The sequence below is a fragment of the Emydura macquarii genome, unplaced genomic scaffold, assembly GCF_026122565.2.
Source record: "Emydura macquarii macquarii isolate MOO-44397 ecotype Brisbane River unplaced genomic scaffold, CSIRO-AGI_Emac_v2 contig_3692, whole genome shotgun sequence".
Lineage (NCBI taxonomy): Eukaryota > Metazoa > Chordata > Testudines > Chelidae > Emydura > Emydura macquarii.
This window is the reverse complement of record NW_027133829.1, coordinates 3,564,904-3,584,632: the sequence shown is the minus strand read 5'-3', so window position 1 is coordinate 3,584,632 and position 19,729 is coordinate 3,564,904. Positions and strand designations below refer to the sequence as shown.

Here is a 19,729-nt window from a genome sequence, read left to right as displayed (position 1 = left end):
GAGAAACAGTTAGTGGATATCTTTAAGTAGCTTGCATTCATATAATTACAGACTGTATCATACTAATTAGGTACAAGAGGCAGAATTAAAGTTGCATGGGCAACCTAACCTGGCACTCCCTAACTTAGAAGCAATCATCTTTACAACTAAATAACGTTCTTTTAAACAGATTTGGATGTAATGTCCTAGATGTGGGGGTTTGTTTTGGTTGTTTCGGGTTTTTTTTTTTTGGTTTTTTTTTTTTTAAGAAAAATGGTAAAAACAAATTCAGTTATGTACAACTGTAATAATCCCACCCCTTCATGCACCATCAGCAGGATTTGAAGCCTGCACTTTCAAGCTAACTGAACTAGGTGGCAGTAGGAGAAGGCTGCTATCCTGGTGGACAGGGAAATAGGGTGCTAGGTCTGGGGCAGTGTCATGGGGATCCTAGCATCTCTCTTCCCCCCACCCCCTTCTCTCCAGGTGATAGGGGGAACTCCTTCCCAATGTGGTGCCCCAAAAAAGAGTGGGGATGTATGCTGGGCTGTGGGGGGGAAGGGTTGTTGTCAGGGTCCAAACCAGCCTTCTCACTATCTCCCAGAAAGGCTGACTGCTCCTAGGGTGGCTAGTGCATAGTGTTTCTGGTGAGACAAGGCCACAAATTAGACTATTCATATTTGTTTCTTAATTTGCTAATGTGCCAAAGTTTTGCTGCAGAAGAAAAATGGTGATTTTTACAACCTTCTCTCTCAGTCAAACCTGCACAGAATTTTATGGGACAAAGAAAAGGCACTTCTCTGATCCCAAGGTTTTCCTCTGACAAATTTAAAAATCCTGTTCCAAACATGGATATGTTTCGACTTCCAAAAACAGATCGCAAGCACCTATTGGAGACCATAAAGTCTTATTTTTTTGTGTTACCATTCTAATAAATTAGTACTTTAAAATATTTGACCAATAATTGACCAATTCTTTTTGGACTAGTCATATGCCCAAGCCTAATTCATTTTAAGGGTAAAGTTGAGAAGGGAATATTGTTGCTGTCAAATACTTTAGAAGTTGTGAGTAAGTCATCAGATCAGCACAGAAGTATTACAAAAGCCTGTCAATGTCCAGATATTTGCACATTCACTGTGCATCTACGAAATAACTAATCATGCAAATCTCTACTCTCTAAATGGGCAGAAATGGCTGTCAGATAGTAGAAGAAATTGCATACTGTATACATAGTGAGAAAACTGTATATTATGTAAATTAGATACCTGCAACCAATCAGAGCACAAGGATTTTCACAGCTGCAGAAAAAACTGTAGTTATGTATCAGTAACTGTCTAGCATCCTTCGAATCAGACTGGCTGAGAATTCTATTTCAGTATAATACTCAAGTCAAGGGAAATGCTACACTGTCAAAAAGAAGGAGGGGCTGAAACAAAATGATAAATAAATAACTTGTTAGAGCTGGATGGCATTCATTCAAGAGTTCCAAAGGAACTTAGAGCAGTTGGCTGAACTATAAACAAAATATGCACTTATTAAAATCAGTGAATATAATCACTGTTCACTTGCAGTTAGAAAAATCACTTTGATTTTGAAAATGAACAAATGTGGTATGAAAGTCATTGTAAGATTAAATAAGGGACCTCAGAACATCATTTACATGTTCACTTTGATGACTACAACTAGACTGTGAGTGAAACACATTTTGTTGTTTAAGAAAAAATGGTTCAATGAATCCACTGGTTTTACATTCCTATTTTACAGTACCCCAAGCTATCGAAAGATTTAACCTATATTTTTAAAATTTTATTTTAAATAGCATTTCAGATGTTTTTCAGTATTCTAGACCACTTATTACACGCACAAAAAATAGATCAATAGAACAATAGTCCCCAGTATTAACCTCCAGATTTTCCCCTCTCTCTCAAGCATAATATAACACTGTCCTTCTTTCACTCAGACATTTTGGCTTGTTTCCTCCAGTCTACTAGCCTGTCTCTGTTTGTTCTGAATCTACAATGAATAATACAGAATCTTATGTTAATTATGATATCAGGAGAATTAACTGTGCAGACAGTATAACATAGAAATATTTTCATTTACTTCAAAATGAGAGTGTCATTACCCTGGACACAAAACTATAAAAGCGGAACAAAATGCATTATCCAGTTAAATACCTTAAACACCTCTACAAACGAGCTGTACTTTGCCATCATGGGAGGACAGGCTCAACCTATAACTGCTATTATTCTACGTACACCAATGGTGGCCAAAGCGAGGGCTGCAGCCCAAATCAGCTTTCAATCACAAAGATGCAGCAGCCATCCTTCATCTTTAATCTATTGCTGTTCTCATTTTTAATACAGGGATGCATGCCTAGCCATTCAAATCAATACATAGCATGCACATTGCAACTCACACCCAAATGCATTAAAGTCGAAGGGGACTGAAATATGTAAATTAGGTGCCATCTTCATACTTCTTGTATGCAGCCAATGTAGCCAAACCACCTTTGGACCGCTCTGAAGTATACAAGCAGTTTATGCACACAGTCTATAGTTAACAGCATGCAAGACAGACTACAGGTTTTATTGTTGCTATAAATTCAGCACTGATTCAAGCATACCAAAAAAGCATTCTATCCCTCAGGAGATTGTTAAATCTTTCTTGGTGATTTCCCAATAAGTTTGAAAGAAAAAGAAAATGTCATTATGCTGGAAATAGTTTAACTCACCTTGTGTGTGTTTCATTGATGTAGATGACATTGCGTAGGCCCAAAGAAGGGATACTAGCATTGAAAAGTTTATCCTACCACAACGAAATGAGAGGAAAAAAATAATTGATATGACCGTTCTTATACAAGAAAGAAGCCATCCTTCACATTAATCCTACTACTTAATGCGTAAATTGTTTTTCTCTTCAAATAAGATGATAAAGAAACAGAGGCAGAGGTGTTATGTGACGTGTCCATGACTACAGAATAAATCAGTACTAGAGCTGGGATTTAAACTCAGGAGGCCCTAGCTCCCAGATCTTTGCTCAGGCCACACTTGGTGCCCATTCAGTTCATCCACGATACTTTACTGCACCTAGAAAATGCAACGGTGCCTATCAGTTGGAAGTGGATGAAGATCTGAAAATATAATGAATGTGGGCATAAGTAAATGCATGTCCCTATACAGAAGAAAAACAACGCTGACTTTTTAGCATGAGGAGCACTGCCACTCAGTGAAAACCACAGAAAAAAAAACAAAAACACAAAGTTTAGTTTAATCCAAACTAATCTAACCAGTCTAATCACTTAAATATGAAAGTGAAGGGTGTTATAGAATACCAGATAGATAGATGCGGGCCATGGGCTGAGTATGTACACCCACTGGATGTGTAGCACAAACAATGGATTTTTTTTGGGTGGGAAGGTTTAAAAAACTGTCAGAACTTAGGCCCAGGGTGCATCAATAAGCAAATTATGCAAATCAGCACTTGTGAAAAGACTTATAATGAAGTGATGCTTCAGACTAGAACTTGAGGTCATTCAGACCTGTATTAGCAGGTACAACAAAGAGATACCGTATTTCCCCGTGTATAAGATGCACCCTTTTTCGAAAAATTGGGGGTCTAAAAACTGGGTGCATCTTATACAGTGGTTGTAGATTTTTTTACTTGCATTTATGATGAATAAAACTTGAGTTCAATAACTTTATGTAATACATTTGTTTTCAAATTTCGGGCCCCAAAATTAAGGTGTGTCTTATACATGGGAGCGTCTTATACATGGGGAAATACGGTACCACATAAACCTTACCCCAGTCAAACCCTCTGGCTCAAGCACAGGGTTTGTGTGAGAAGGTTTAGAGTTAGTACTGTGGCCCATTTCTCTAGTCAGTAACTGAAGGTGATCCTCCCTCAAGTCTAGACATCTGCTGTAACAAGTACCAAACCTACATTCCTGTGATTAGCGATGTAAAAAGAAATAAATGTACATGAATCATTCAGGTCCTGGGAAGGGAGGACTCATTCAAGAAGAAATTCACAACCCACTTAAGTCACTTACCACCTCCCATCTCAAACAGAAGATGCCAATAAAGCAAGTTGTCACACAACCACCACCAGTTATTGCCTTTTTTTTTTTTTTTGGTACTGCCAACCCAAACAAACAATTTAACGAATCTAACAAAATAAAATGAATTAATAATGCGGCTGAAACAGGGAGGGGAAAGAACTCAGTGAGGAATAACACTAGAGAAGCAAGTGTTATTGTTTTTGGGAGGCAGTGTAGCTTAGTGGATAGAACACTGGACTGGAACTAGACTGGGTTCTCTCTCGCACTATGGCAATGGTCTGCTTGGAGAAGTCACCTCCCCTCTCTATGCCTCACTTTCCTCATCTATAAAACAGAGATGATACTGACTCCTTTGTAAAGCACTAAGAGCTGCTAATGAAAATGCTATAAAAAAGATAGATATTTTTATTATATTTGCTATTTCCCTTTTACAACATTAAGCAGCAAGTGTATATACAACTATGCGTTGAGTTTAGCTGACGGGTGTCTGCTAATATAGCTATCTGTCAATGCATTGCTTCAAAACAATTTGCAAAGAACAGAAAACATTTTGCTGCAGGTATTCCCCATAAATCATACACAGCCTGAAAACCCAACCTCAGAAAATCACTGGATTGGTGTCAACATCTAGTATTTCCCCCTTACTTTTAAAATTTAACTTTAAACTGAGATTCTCATCTGAAAAGTGACTGTAAAAATGGCATTGAGGGTGTTCCATATGTATTCTATCATGCTAACCATGATCTCCTTAGTCATGCCTATGTAACCCCCCCTCGTGTCCTCAAATTTTGCCCTCATTTACACCTAAGCAACCCCAGTGGTTTTAGTGGGTCAACCCAAGTATAACTAAGGGAATAATTCAAAGAAAATGGGATTAAATGGCCCTACAAATGGGTCATTATTAACAAGTTTGATGCTTGAGCCAGAAAAGAAACCTGTTCACTCTCAGAACTAAACTGGCTTCACAGACTAAACCCAATCCAAAAATACTTTGACATGGCAAGTTACAAAAACAGTGCAAAAGCATGAGACACACAAAACCTCTAGGCAGACATAGGAGGTGGAATCCATTTATCTAGATTTTTATATTGTTCCCCCTATTTTACCAAGGATAGTTTTTCACAGTGCATTTGGGGTTTTATCCCTGTATCCATGTGTCATTATTGCCCATTTCTACTCTGGTGGCAGGAGTAAACAGAAGTAAAAGTGTTCTTTGTCACTGAAGTCAACAAATACTTACATTAGACAAACACAAGTTACTGGCCTCACTACAGAGGTAACTGGGTAAAATTTAAGGGCCTGTGATATACGGGAGGTCAGACTAGAATCAGATAATCTAATGGTCCCTTCTGGCTTAAACTCTGTGAATCTATGAAATATAACTGAATAAAGATAGGGTACATAACCGACAAGTAAAAATGTGCCATTTTACATAATCACACCTTAAAAGAAGCTTATTCACTATTACTAAAAAGTTTGGCAGAAGACTTTTTAAAGTCATCACGCACACCATCTGTTACTTGTGCATCTTGATACTGCTTTTAAAAACTTCTATGATGGGCATTTCTTGTTGCCAGGCACAGCAGACAAGCCAAGAATTGCCTGGATCTGGAAACTCAATTGTCTTCTCAAACCTAGATGCGGTTCTTTCAGGTCAGAGGTGAAGCATATTGCTGGGAGAGTACAAGAAGCTTTCAAGACCAATGACCACTCTATAATTATTTTATGGAAAAACAGGGCACTTTAATCTCCAAAACTAAATCTAAACACCTTTCACAAGCATTAAATTTACATCAGTAACATGTATTTTAAATGATCTTGCACAGCAAATGAGTTTTTCACAAAATTCTCAAAAACTAGTTCTTAACCCCTGGAGAATTTAGTGCAGGGAATTGCACACTGGAAGACAGCCAGACATCACAAAATGTCTTTTCCATCTCCAAATTTTACGATAATGTTTTGGGAATGCTAACCATAACTACAAAACAAACAGAAGAGAAGTGACGATTGACCTCCCTGTACAGATTAACAACACTGTGACCCTAATCCTGACAGTGAGGAAACTACTGAAACACCATTACGCTGTAATCACATGTTTCAACTTATTGTTGAACACAATCCAGTTCATAATCTTCTTACCCGGCTTTGAGGAGTACACATGTAGCAACAGCGTCCTACAAATGGCCTTTTTCTGCTCAGTAGTGTCTCTTTCCATTTTAAAGTGGCAGATCGGAAGACAGTAGGCCTTGAATTGCACTCTCCCTGTGAAACAACACATCACAGTGTGAAGACCCACAAAAATGACACATTTATCCGCTATTGAGAATTTAAAGATTTTAAAGGCTTTTTTTTTTTTTTTTTTTTTTTTTAAAGCTAAGGCCAATAAAAATGTTTCCGTGATTTTTTTCCCTAAAACTCCAACTGATACCAAAAAAACCCTGCATTCTTCTGCAAAATGTATATCCCTAACACTGCATTATTGTGCTGGTGACTCAAAAGCAAAAAATGAAATTGACATTAAGCTAACCAGAAACAGATGATAAAATTAACCAGTATATTTTCACTGTCAGAAATGAGAGAAGTGAAAAAAAGTGAACAGAAAGTATAGTAAACAGAAAATCAGGTTCAATCTGAATAATTTAGGGTTGTTCATAATGTAAGCCAGGAAATTTTAATTTTAATTACTTGCCTGACACTGTCCTTTTAAAATTGTAAGATGACTAAACATGCAAGATCCTTCACCAACCCTATTGTCCTTCTAGGTTATGTTTCAATAGCCAAATGCAAAGTAATATGCAAAAAAATAACTATAGTACTAAAGCCTATTTCCTCAGACTGATTTTTAAAGTTTCCAAAGTACAGGAAATCACAATTAGTATAACAAGAAAGCTAGAGTTTTCTTTTATATGATTAATTTAAAAAAAACCAATTCCGTGTCATTTGTAACTACAGTAGTGACCTGGTTAAACATCCATAATTCCCACTGAAATCAATGGGAATATTACTTGTCTGTGGATGCTGGCTCAGGACCATTACACTCAACGGAATTACAAAATCATCTGTTAGAATGCTGATAAAATGGCAACCATATAACCCAAAAGAAAGAAAACAAAATCAGTCCAAATATGTCAAAATGACACATGAAAGGGGTTCAAGCAGACTGCAGCCAGTACCTTAAAACCGGCATAAGTGTTAGAAATCCCAAATACGGATTATCATGCACTTAGCTAGAAAGCCACATCGTTCAGAAACAGCCAGAAAGTCAAAAGCAAGGCAGAAGGTCATACTGAAAACTGAAATGTTCAAAAGGTTGTAGCATGAACTGGCTAATGTTCCTACCCTAAAGAGTTTTCTTTCACAAGTGAATTAAGCAGCAAGATGCTGTCCCTTAACCAACCCTTTCTCTATTACCAATACCACCATCAAACTGCCATTATCTGAGCTCAAAACCTTGATGTCATCTCCCCTCACGTGCAGGCCCTTGCTAAAACCTGACACTACTTTCTCTGCAAAATCCCTTCCCTTTCCACTTTATGTATGCCATTATCCCCATTCTCCCATAATCTTGTCTCAATTACTGCAGCCTTCCCCCTCCCATCTCTTCCGCCTCTCCTTGAATCCGAAACACACAGCTGGCAAAATCAACATCCTCTCTCTCAACTCTGACCATGTCTCCAACTCTTCTTCCATATCAAGTTCCAAGTTCAAACTTCTCATCTTTAGAGCACTGCACAATTCCACCCTGCCTATACAGCTACATCCGCTCCTCCTACACCCAGGCTGTTTCTTTATGCTCCTCCCAATCTACTCTGTTCACTGCCCCTTTGCGTATTCCAAATCCCAGTCCTTTTCCGCAACAACCTGTACGACTGCAATAGTCTCTCTATTAATGTTCACCAACCTCCCCTCCAGCTCTTCTAAGAAACCATTTCAAGAGCTATATAAAATGATTCAGAAATATACCATTAGGCTCTACGGATATTAAAAAGTTTTCTTACTATGCCTGACAAAATGAAGGCATTCCACTTCCCACCAATATGGGTGTTAGCCACAGCATTATACTCTTGGCTCATCACCAATTTCTAAGCCAAGTACAGGAAGAAATTGTTAAATTGTTTATATGGGAGATAAATTCTTATCCTCTCAAAAGAAAAGAAGAGAAATTCTATCTTATATTTTAAGGAAAAATAAAGCAAATCTTGAGGACTAACATCCATATTTTTACTTACCCATTCTTCACTGGAGTGCTTACATCTATTGACAGCGTATTCTGCTGACGAGGACAAATAGGAAACATCTATTGTTCCATCCATGACACACAAACAAATTCAAGACAATGGGCTAAAAGGCAAAACGTATATTTTGGTGAAGGGTAATTAACAATTCTAAATACTCCATAATAAACTAGCTTCCTGTACCAATGCATCTCCCGTGAAGTTCTAGGTTGACTTTCTCAAGTTTTGGTACAAGCAGCGGTGCCAGAATAGTAAATGGACAAAACAGAGCATTCAATACATGTAGATGAAAAGACCCATTAACTCCTTGCCCACATTGTCTCATACTAACCCATAGGCTACCTTTGCTCTTCCCAATTCTTTCTCTTTACTGCCCAAACTTGTATACTTCAACCACAAGACCCTTATGTTCAGAAGTTACCCACACTCCTATTATACTATGTAACTTTCCTCTTTTATCAGTTCTCTCTTGGGGACATCTTTCTTCCACAAAGTCTTTCAGTAGTGTTTTCTCCTTGCATCATTAGCCAGTGTCTTCCACATGTCTGAGCTAGACTGAATGCCCAAACTATATTCAAAACTCCTTAGGGCAAAGTTCTTACTATATGTGCATGTGTAATTCCAAACTCATTACTGGCACTCAATGAACAACATTAAAAATCCAACACAAGTCCATATTGCATGTGGAGAAGCCTGCAATAAGATAACCCTTTTAAAGTAGAATATTTCATCATCAATATGATAAATTCAGTTAAAAGCACTCCACGAAAGATTAATAAGCCAGTAAGTCAAAAGCATTAAAAGTATTACGAGCATTTGCACAAGTCAAACATTTTTAAAACATTAGTAGCATTCACTACAAATTGTGAGTTATATTTCATAATATATCAATTAATTTATAAACAATACATATATAGTATGAGGTAAATGCCACTTCTTTCATTTGTTACCACTGAGAAATATCTTAAAGCCCAGATCCTGCAAATACATATAGGAATACACGCCACTGAACTCAATGAGCATATTCTTGCATGTAAATGTTTGCAGGATCAAAGTCTAAAATGACTATTACAAAATTTTACTTCATTTAATCTCCATCCCAGGCAATTAGCCTGCCTCAGCACAGGGAGATGGACTAGATGAACTCTGGAGGTCTGTTTCAGCCCTACTCTTCTATGATTCTAATCAACCAATCATTTACTCATCCTGCAAGCCCTCCATGCACAAAATTCTCAACTTCAATGAAAATTTTAAATTTGGGGAGCTTGTAGGATTAGGCCCTCTGGCCCCAATCCTCCAAAAATTTAGACATGTGCTTAACTTTACATATTGAGAGTGCAAAGTTATCCATGTACATAACTCTTTGCAGGTTCAGGGCCTTTATTTGCCTTTTGCTTTATTGGGTCTTAAACACTCTAATATTTTAAATAGCCCATAAATATAAATATAATGCTCAAACACGGTCAGAAAGGTATGTCCCCTAATTCACTTCTGGGTCACAATGTATATGCATACAAATGTGGCCAATCACTTGAAGTAAAAAATTTACAATAAAAAGCTATTTAAGCAATGGTAGTTTCATACATAAATCTACAGAGAAAAAAATTCTTCCAGTATCTGGACCCCATTGAATAGCTTATACTCTGACCAACTACAATAAACAATGTCAATATAATGTGAATCAGCACAAAGTAAAAATAAACCGCAGACCCAAAAGATCTGCCAAAAATAAAAGTACAAAGGCTGAGCGTCAGTATGTGTTGTAGACAGTCCCTGAACAATAGAGGGGCATATTGCCAAGGGGACTGCACTGAGGCTCACGCAGAGGCAGTGCAGGAGGAGAAGCAGACCATATTGCCAATGAAACTGCACTGTTCTACTGAAGCTCACACCAAGTAGGAGAACAGATATGACAGAATTAACAAGATGCAATAAAGGTTTATGGCTTCACTGGTCTGGAATGAAGAGAGCAAAAAGGTGCGAGGGAGGGCAAAGAGAAGCCCATATTAATAAGGCTCCCAGCATCTGCTTCCAACCTTCAGTGCAGAGTACAGCCTGAAACTCTGCAGCTAGGTGAATGCTTCATCCCAATCCAGCCCTACAGGAAAGGCAGAAGCAACCCATAACCACCCCGACTATTCTCCCTGCCTCCGCTTCCAACACACATTATCTTCCCCTGCACGCTATTCCCCCATGCCTCTATGCCCCACAGCCACCACACGCTATCTCCCCTGCACCACACTGCCTCCCACCACATTGCTATGCGCTCCGCACCACCCCCACCCACCTCCTCCATCCTCCCTGCGACCCCCACACACCATTTCCATGTGCATCCCCCTACACACACTATCCTCCATGCCCCAACCACAATCCTCCCTGCTGTCCCCTCCGCCCCCCCCCCACACACACTATTCCCCTGCACCACCCCGCCCGCACCCACCTCGGCATCCCCCTCCACAGTATTCCCCTGTGCCGCACTGCCCCGCACCCATCTCGGCACCCCTCCCCACACACACTATTCCCGTGCTGCACCCCTCCCCCCCACACACACTATTCCCGTGTTGCAACCCTCTCCCCCCCCCCCACACACACACACACTATTCCCGTGCTGCATCCCCCCCACACACACTATTCCCGTGCTGCACCTCCCCCCCCCACACACACTATTCCCGTGCTGCACCTCCCCCCCCACACACACACTATTCCCGTGCTGCACCTCCCCCCCCACACACACACACTATTCCCGTGCTGCACCTCCCCACACACACACTATTCCCGTGCTGCACCCCCCCCACACACACACTATCGGCTCTGCGCCTCCCACCTACCCCCAAAATCCTCTCTGGTCCCCCCCACACTATTGTACCCCATTGCCGCCCCCAGCCCTGCACCCTCCCCACACACTACCCCCTCCCCATTACCGCGAGCAGCGCCCCCTACTCCTGCCGGTTAACAAACCCTCCCCCGCCCCGCCCCGCGCCAGACAGACCCACACACAGCGCTCGCCCGCCCTGCAGCTCCCCACCACCCGCCTCGCCTCACCGGGCCGGGCACGTGCGCGCGGCACCTTCCCCTCCCGCCGGCGGCAGCGCCGCAGACACACGCAGACTCCGGCCGCCAGCGCCTGGCTCAAGGACAGGAGCCGCGGCTGCGGCGCCGCCGCCTGACGTCATTCCTAAGCGCCCGTCGCCATGGTGCGCGGCCACGTCACGCCCGCGCCTCCCCCAGCCCCGCACCAACCGACACGCGACCCCAGCGCCCCCCCCGGCCGCCGCCAAGTCACTGCGCCCCGGCCCCCCCCCCACACACACCCCAGCGCCCCCCATCCTCCAGCCTGGCACCATACCTCCGAGACCCCCCCCCCACACACACACACCCCAGCGCCTCCCATCCCCCAGCCCCACACTGACCCCCAGCCTGTCACTGCACCTCCCATCCTCCAGCCTGGCTCTGACCCGTGCCCCTCACCGCCCCTCCAACCCCCCCCCCCACACCCCATCCTCCAGCCCCACCCCGTCACTGCACCTGCAACCCCCCACCTCCAGCACCTCCCATCTTCCAGCCTGACACCAACCCCCGCCCCTTCACTGCACCTCCCCCCCCCACACACACACACACCCCAAGCGCCTCCCATCCTTCAGCCCTGCAGTGACCTCCACCCTGTTACTGCACCTCCAACCCCCCCACTCCAGCACCTCCCATCTTCCAGCCTGGCACTGACACCCGTTCCGTCACTGCACCTCCTACCCCCTTCCCAAGCCCTCCTACCCTTCAGCTCCACATTGACCCCCTGCCCCTCACTGCACCTCCAACCCCCCACTTCCAATCCTCCAGGCCCATAATGACGCCCGCCACTGTCACTGCACCTCCAACCCCTCCACACTGCAGCACCTCCAATCCTCGAGCCCTGCACTGACGCTCCTCCCGCCACTGCTCCTCCCGCCACTGCTCCTCCAGTCTCCCCTCCCACACACAACAGCATCTCCCACACCCCATTCCAGCACTAGTCCACACACACCCTGCAGCACCTCCAGAGCACCTCCACCCAACTACACTAACTCACCCCACCAAAAATTACAACCCCTCCACCCTATCAGCAACCTTCCCACACACAACAGCATCTCCCACACCCCATTCCAGCACTAGTCCACACACACCCTGTAGCACCTTCAGAGCACCTCCACCCAACTACACTAACTCACCCCACCAGAAATTACCACCCCTCCACACTATCAGCAACCCTCCACACATAACAGCATCTCCATCTCCGTATCCCAGCACTAACTTCCCTCCCTTATCGCAACCCCCACACACATACACCATACACACATACCATTGTATCTCCAATCCCCCCCAGCTGCTTATCAGTCAGGCTGCATGCTAATTTCCCACTGCATACCTAGTAGTGACCTCCCACCTACCATCCCATTATTCAAACTGCTCAGCATTAAACCTCCATCCTTCTAATCACAATCCAGCACCAACCCCACCCCCTGCACTTCTACTACCTAACCCCCCCCCCCCCCCGCAAACTCCATAGCCAGCTCCAGCCTCCTTCCTCAGCATCCAATGCCCAGCACTAGCCTTTCCTGCTCAGCACTAAAACCCACACCCTCCAGCCCTGTCTGTTTAGTTTGTGAGATCTTTGTGGCAGGCATTGCTTCTTACTCTGTGTTTGTACAGTGCTTACTACAATAGGGTCCCAATCTCAGAATATAGGTGTTTCTGTAATAAGAATAAATAATAATAATAAACATTATATAATAATAAAATTATAGTATTGCTGGCTCCAAAATGGTCAGCTATTTCTTCATTGTGTTGCAAAGCATATGTAAAATAATTCTCCGAAGGCATAGTAACTGACTATATACAACTGAAGCCACCAAAGTGGAACATGATTTTTTTGTGTCCTTTCCAAATAAGGTAGCTCCCCCTTCCCCATTCTATCTCCCTACCAAATTATATATCTGATTACTCATTTAGGTGATTTGCAAAGGAAATAGAAGTTTAATCATAGTCAAAAAATAAATACACTGTACTTTTATTAGTAGAATTATTACAGTACTGGCTTGAGGCCTTACCAAGATCAGGGTTGGGTCTATCATGCTTGGCTTGGTACAAATACATAGCAAGAGAGAAGTTATGGGCCAATTTTCAGAGATATTGAGCACTCAGACAGCCCCCACATGGGGGGAGGAAAGGGACACTTTACCATTGTGGGCCTGGCCCAGGTTGCAACCCCCGTGGGTATGTGTGTGGGAAGGGGCCCATGTTTCAAGTTTGTACTGGGTGCGAAAAAATTATGCTTGGGCCCTGCACTCAGAACTCCCACTGATTTGCTTAACATTTCTGAAAATAAAGCTGTTAATGACACCCTAGCTATAATACACAAGTATGGATAAGAGGTAGCAGATTATAAATAATGTAGTGTGTTCAGAATTTTAAAGAAATGCATTGTGAATGGTCACATTGTTAATTGAAAGGCATGCCTGCTTATTGCTGTATTTGTATATTTGAGGCACCATGAGAGATCTTGCATCACCTGGATAGGGTGATATCGCCCATATGATAATTTTAATCACACATTATTAATTGAGGCACTGATGTAATTGTTTAATCCCTAACATAAATATTGCTGAAACCTCGGCAGGTTTATGGTAATTTTGTTTCCAAAATTGCTTGAAGAAGGTATGTGGTATGATGTTTATATTTGTTTACAATGACTTAATAGTCTCGAGAGCTGGATTTATATTGAAAATAGAACAATCACACAAAATTCAAGACAGATGGCAGAGACAAGAAAGAACTCAGTTTTAGTGAATGTTTATTGAAGTTGCTAGACACAAATAGCTCGTGTACCAGTCATTCTTGGCTCTGCAGGTCCTGGATGGATTAATGAGACACTGTCTCCCTTTGTCCTAGTCTGAGTTAAGTATCCATGGAAGGGATTGCTACTACATTACCCTCTGAAGGTTGGAGTGTCCACTGCCACTGTCCACTGTGCAAAGTGGGCATAAAGTGCTACCTAATCAAAACAATAGTATTTTTGCCCACTTTGCAAAGATTTCAGTATCTCCACAGGGTGCAAGAGAACCAGGTCCTGGTAGTTTCTGATAGCTTCCAAAAATAATTCTAAATTTCTGTCAGATTTACTCCAGCAAAACCATCCATGGCATATATCAACACCTGCATACTTCCCCTCCCACAGTTGGAAGCCTGCAGGAGAATATTAATGGTGTGTTAGAGTTAATACCTAATGGAGAATCTCCTTTAGCTCTTTTGTCAAAGGTGCTACTTTGGACTCCAAGCTTCCCTTAATTTAAAACCCAGCAAGAAGAGATATTTTCATGCTGTTGCAATGTTCTCTGTACAGAAGACAGAAGCAAAAGAAAACCTGTCTTTCAAGTCGCAAATACATAATATGAATACACAATCTGGTGAAACATCTTATGTTAAAAAGGAAGTGTGTATGCCCATAAAGTACATGGTATCTCAGCCAAGGATAAGTCTGTCTGAGGAAATGTTTATGATCTTCAAGAAATCAAAATGATATTATGGAGAGTGAAAATTCCCCACCCCTAATTAGGACACTAATGTTTCCCAAAGTAAATTAACATATTGAATCTTTGCCCCACCACCACCCCTTCCCATCCACCCCTACAGCCAGTTCTTCCACTATCACATTGCCAATATTTTCAAAAGTGACTAGTGATTCTGGGTGCCTCTGTTTTTGGTGACCCACTTGAAGGAGCCTAATTTTCAGAAAGTGCTAAGCATTCACTCTGTGAAACTCAGGTTCCTGGAAGATCTCTCAAAAGTTGGACATCCAAAAACTGGAGCATTACTCCTGATTTACAACAATATAAGTAACAGGAGAATCAGGACCACGGTCGTCTTAGTTTTAGAGGCTTTTTCATCATTTTGATGCCATGTTTAGTGTATATTCACAACATAAGTTATTGGGGAAATGGCTAATTTATTTTGTCCCATGTGGAAAGAACAGTAAATGGAAACTTTGCTTCAGGGTCTTTAAAAAAAAAAAGAGAAAGAAAAAAATACTCAAGTGTAGTTTATTCTATGCAATAGTTCTTATTTTAAAGAAAGACTCAGGGTGCATTTGTGGTATGATTTTAAAACTATTTCTCCTACTTTTGAGAACATCACTGAATTATATGTTCACTGTAAAAGGAATCCAAAGGTAATCCTACCACTCATTTGAAAGGGTGCTGGAACCAGGCCTTTGGAAAAATGAAGCCCAGGCAAAAACTTTTTTAAACAACAGGATACACTTGTTTAAAACCTCAGTCTGAGTAGTAAAATCTCTTCAGTATTCAAAGCTTGCCATTTATGTGTTGTTGCTATGGTCTCAGACGAACCGGGAAAGTTTTGGAATGCCCCTAAAAGGCATGGACTTTCAGGGCTGCATCAGTTCCAAAAATTCAAATACAGTTGTCTTTTGACACCACAAAACAGAGACTGTGTCCCACTTCTATTGAATTCAGTGGGAGTCTTGCCATTGATTTCAATGGAAGCGGGAGCAGGCCTAAGGTTTGCCATATATTTTTTTCTTCTTCTGAAACGAATGTATTTTCTATGCCAGTGAGTCCAGGGAGATAATTTGCATATGGTGACAAACTGGCAATCCCCTTGCTTCGTGTGAATGTTTTGCAAGATGCATTGTTACATAGCAATTTTCAAAGGAAAATAAAACAGGCAAGATGGGTATATTTTTTAATCCTTTGAAAAATTCTTGATTAGCCCCCAATTTACAAATTTAAAGATTAGGTTGAGCATTAAAATTTCCAAACAGTGCAAAATATTATCTTTCTGACAGAGAAACACTGTTTTCTTAAAATAAAGTCTACATGCATTATCTGCTCCTGGCTAGTCTTTACCAGTTCCCATGATGTTGCTTTCACTAACAGAGACATGTTTACAAAAGAGTGCAAAATATCCTGTTTCAAAAGACACTTTCAAATGAGGGAGTGCTACAAAAGTTTGGAAACCAAAAACTGTGTGATGAGGGAGTAAAGATACGTACAAAGAGCTATTGTTTTCAGTGACTCAATTTGACCTTACAGGACTATGAACAATAAAGGAAATGCAATTTGGCAGTGGCAATCTTCAATGTCAATGTTATTACTTTTTGTATATAATGTATGAGGAACATTTGAAAAAGGGGAGAGGCCATGAGACTGAGAGATAAGAGTGTAGGCAGTAATGGCTCAGCTATCTCCTATGTCTCCTTTTAAGACAGATGATTTCCTTGCATCTATTTCATCTCCCATATCCTGAAAACTAATACAAAATTTATTATCAGTACAGTGACTCTCTCCTCTGTAACATAGCACAATGAGGTTTTTTTTTCCCCTTTCAACTATCATTTTTGTTACTGTAATCTTGAAATAATAAAGGTCATTTTAGCCATCAAGTGTACTCCTAGCTTTTCCCTTTTATTTGTTACTCACTTTGCTTTAGCACAAAAAAGGTTTTTGTTCTAATAGAAAGTGCTACTGGATTAAAACCAGCAGAGCTGATATGACAGTATGACAAGCTGTTAAACTTGCAACCACAGCACCATGTGTGCATTAAGCAGTTACGGCAAAAGCACTTAGAAATGCCTCTACTTTCCATATGAATTTCTTACTATGTTTTAAACAAGTACCAGTGATTGACAGCACTTGGAACAACGTTCTTCTATCCACAGAATAGCACCTAGTGCAAAAATGCAAGACCTGAAGAGGCACCTTCCTAGGAACAAGAAGGGGACAGTTTAGTATGCATAATTCAGTCCTTGACCTTCTTTGCTAAAACCACCTGCAAATATGTCAGTGTTACTTGTGTCTTTATTAAAAAATCCGAAAAAATTGTTTAAAAGAGAGTGAGCTAAGAATACTAACTCCTTCATATTGGCCACTGGATAGCTTTGGGTAGGTAAAGAATCATTTATTGTTCCTTTATATGTCAATTTGTAAATCAATTAAAGAACAGTATGTATTAGGAGGCTGTGGTGTATTATAGATAAGGCTGGTTTTGTGTCAGTGTTCACAGATGTCTCAGGTTCCATTGACTTCTTTGTTTTCTTTTTCAGGTCCCTTTGCCAAGCCCCCTGCAGGGGGAAGTGCAAAGATCTGTTTCTTCCTGTTCCAATCGCCTAGCCTCCTGCCAAGAAATGAAAAACTGCTTTCCTTCCCTCTGGGGATACCCGTATTGGGAACAGAAGAGGAGGAAGCATGAGCAATGGAGGCAGTGCGGATCATTCTGGAAAAACAAAAATCCCAGATGAGTCACAAATCCATGATTTTTATCAAAATTTGTCATGCCTCATCTGCAATGGATTTCAACATATGCTATGGCATAGCACAACCCCTGCTTACAGAGAGAGGCTCGACAAGCCGTTCTTCAGATGTGCGGGGGCTTTCTACTTCTCCAGTGTCATTCCAATGTGGGGTTCCTATTTTTGTTGGGTGTTTCAAATAATTCAAACGGTATGACCTGCAGCCTGATGACCTGCATGACCTGCAGACCTGCTGACCTGCTTCTTGGGCTTGCTGAGGAATGGTGCTCTGGCCAGTTTTCAGAAAGGAGATGGTTACATTTTACCATATATTTCCAAAAAGCTATGAAAACTTCAGGCAGCCTGAATGATCTCATTCTTGCACAGACCACTCTAGATTTTATAATCCTCAGATGTGCCAGTCAGAGCACTATAATCCCCACATTGCCCAATCCCCTATGGCATCTTCTGTGCTGTAAAGGACACGAGATACCTGCAAAGCCAAGGAATGCAAAGAGTTTTACATGTTAACTAGCTGCTCCACGTGAGTGTCCTAAGAACTTTGTGGTTAGGACTGGATTTCTGAATGCATCCTTGAGATCTAGGCTAATACAGGAGGACCACACACTCCTTTGCCTCTCCTGACTCAATCTTCCCTTCACTTCCTATACTAAACCCTCCCCACAGAGAGGAGAATGCGTTGGGTTTCATGTGCATTTAAATGCATAGGGAATTTGTAAACATGTTTTTCCCCTGCAGGAATGGGAATCAGCTAGACCCTAAAATGAAACTACCTCCTTTAAGTCAGCTCTTTTGGGAAATACTGAGACACGATTGATGACTAAGTAGAACTGACTCATCAGGAATAATGAATTTGTCTATAGCACTGGAAAGTGACTCCTGTGATATGACAGGTAAGGTTCCATTAAAACCGCCTCCTTTCAGAGATTTACAACTGGAAAAAAAAAACAACTGTTCCATTCAACATACTAACATTGAGCTCATGTATGCCAGTATAAATTGGGAGTAATCTCATGACAGTTGCATCAGTTTTACACCAATGTAAGTGTTGATCAGGATCAGGCCAAAGATCTGAGATTGTGAGTCTTACTAAAAAATTTGAATGCTCTCTCTTCTAGGTAAGGAAAAAGGCTCGTTAATTTCAGACACCAGTTTTGCATTCTATAAGTTTTTAAGAAATGTTTTGTTGTAGTTTGTAAATTTTTCCAAGTTATGATTCCATTGCCTGGATTGATTGATTGAGTAGTTTAAAAAAAAAAAAAAAGAAAACACAATGAGCTATCTTTTGTTTTTAGAAAAGATATGTTCAGTGCTCTGCACTGTCAAATTTTGCCTTCAGATACATTTATATATGGATCCACCTACAGATCCTGCCTTTTTTTTTCTCAATTTGTTACAAAATCCTGACATTAATCATCTCACTTAGTTAGATCAACCTCAGCGTATGTGGGTACGGTGTTTGTGCATCCATGCCTACCAAGCGGCTCAGCCATGTTTGAAGCAGTGCCTTCTAGGAAAATATGAGCAGCCATCTCCCTTGCCTCAACAGGGAATAGAGCCCCCAAAGGATATGTGCACAAAGTGGCGCCAGCAGCAGATTAGGCAATGAGCCCTGGGATGTCCTACTGCAGAGATGGCTACTATTTTTGCCATGGAAATTTTTAGTAGGCTTCATGGCAGAGATGCTGGAGATAAAATAAGTCATGGAATGGTCATCAAATAATGTCGGTTTTGCTGCATCATCATACACAAGAGTATACTGGGGGAGCTGAAAGGTGAGGCCTGGAGGGAAGGGGGGAGAATGAGCCCACCCAGCTCCACACACTAACCCAGCAAATAGAGTTGCAACACCACTGAGGTCTGGCCCATCTGCCCCTCCGTAGATATAGGCAGAGAGACAGACAAGCCAAACCCGAGTGGTGCTGAGACCCGTGCACCAAGTCATACCACCTGGGTTGGGAGCCTAATCAAATAAACCCTCATGTGCCAGGCCATTTCCCAACCATCTAAGAACCAGATTCTAGCACCCTTGGACTGAAGAATATTTTATTCCACATGTAGTCCCCATTGAAGTCAATGAGAGAGACTCCTTAAGGTACTACTCTGTGTAAATAAGAGTGGTAAAAACTGGAACTTAGTAACGGGGGCTAGGAA

At 41.6% G+C, this 19,729-nt stretch overlaps 1 protein-coding gene across 3 annotated transcripts in view; it reads right to left on the bottom strand.

Annotated features, from left to right (window-relative positions):
* The window catches only part of GPAM (glycerol-3-phosphate acyltransferase, mitochondrial), a 46,931-nt gene extending 35,505 nt beyond the window's left edge, over positions 1–11,426 (bottom strand). For 2 of the 3 annotated variants that reach the window (XM_067536937.1, XM_067536939.1), the window contains exons 1-4: positions 11,320–11,426; positions 8,272–8,383; positions 6,182–6,304; positions 2,714–2,787 (exon numbers count right to left, since the gene is read on the bottom strand). In XM_067536937.1, the coding sequence (XP_067393038.1) occupies positions 2,714–2,787; positions 6,182–6,304; positions 8,272–8,355 (281 nt within the window). In that variant the 5' untranslated portion in view covers positions 8,356–8,383; positions 11,320–11,426. Of the gene's footprint in view, positions 1–2,713; positions 2,788–6,181; positions 6,305–8,271; positions 8,384–10,313; positions 10,458–11,319 lie in introns of those variants that run through there. The other variant, XM_067536938.1, reaches the window with a different exon arrangement.
* Positions 11,427–19,729: the final 8,303 nt, after the last annotated feature.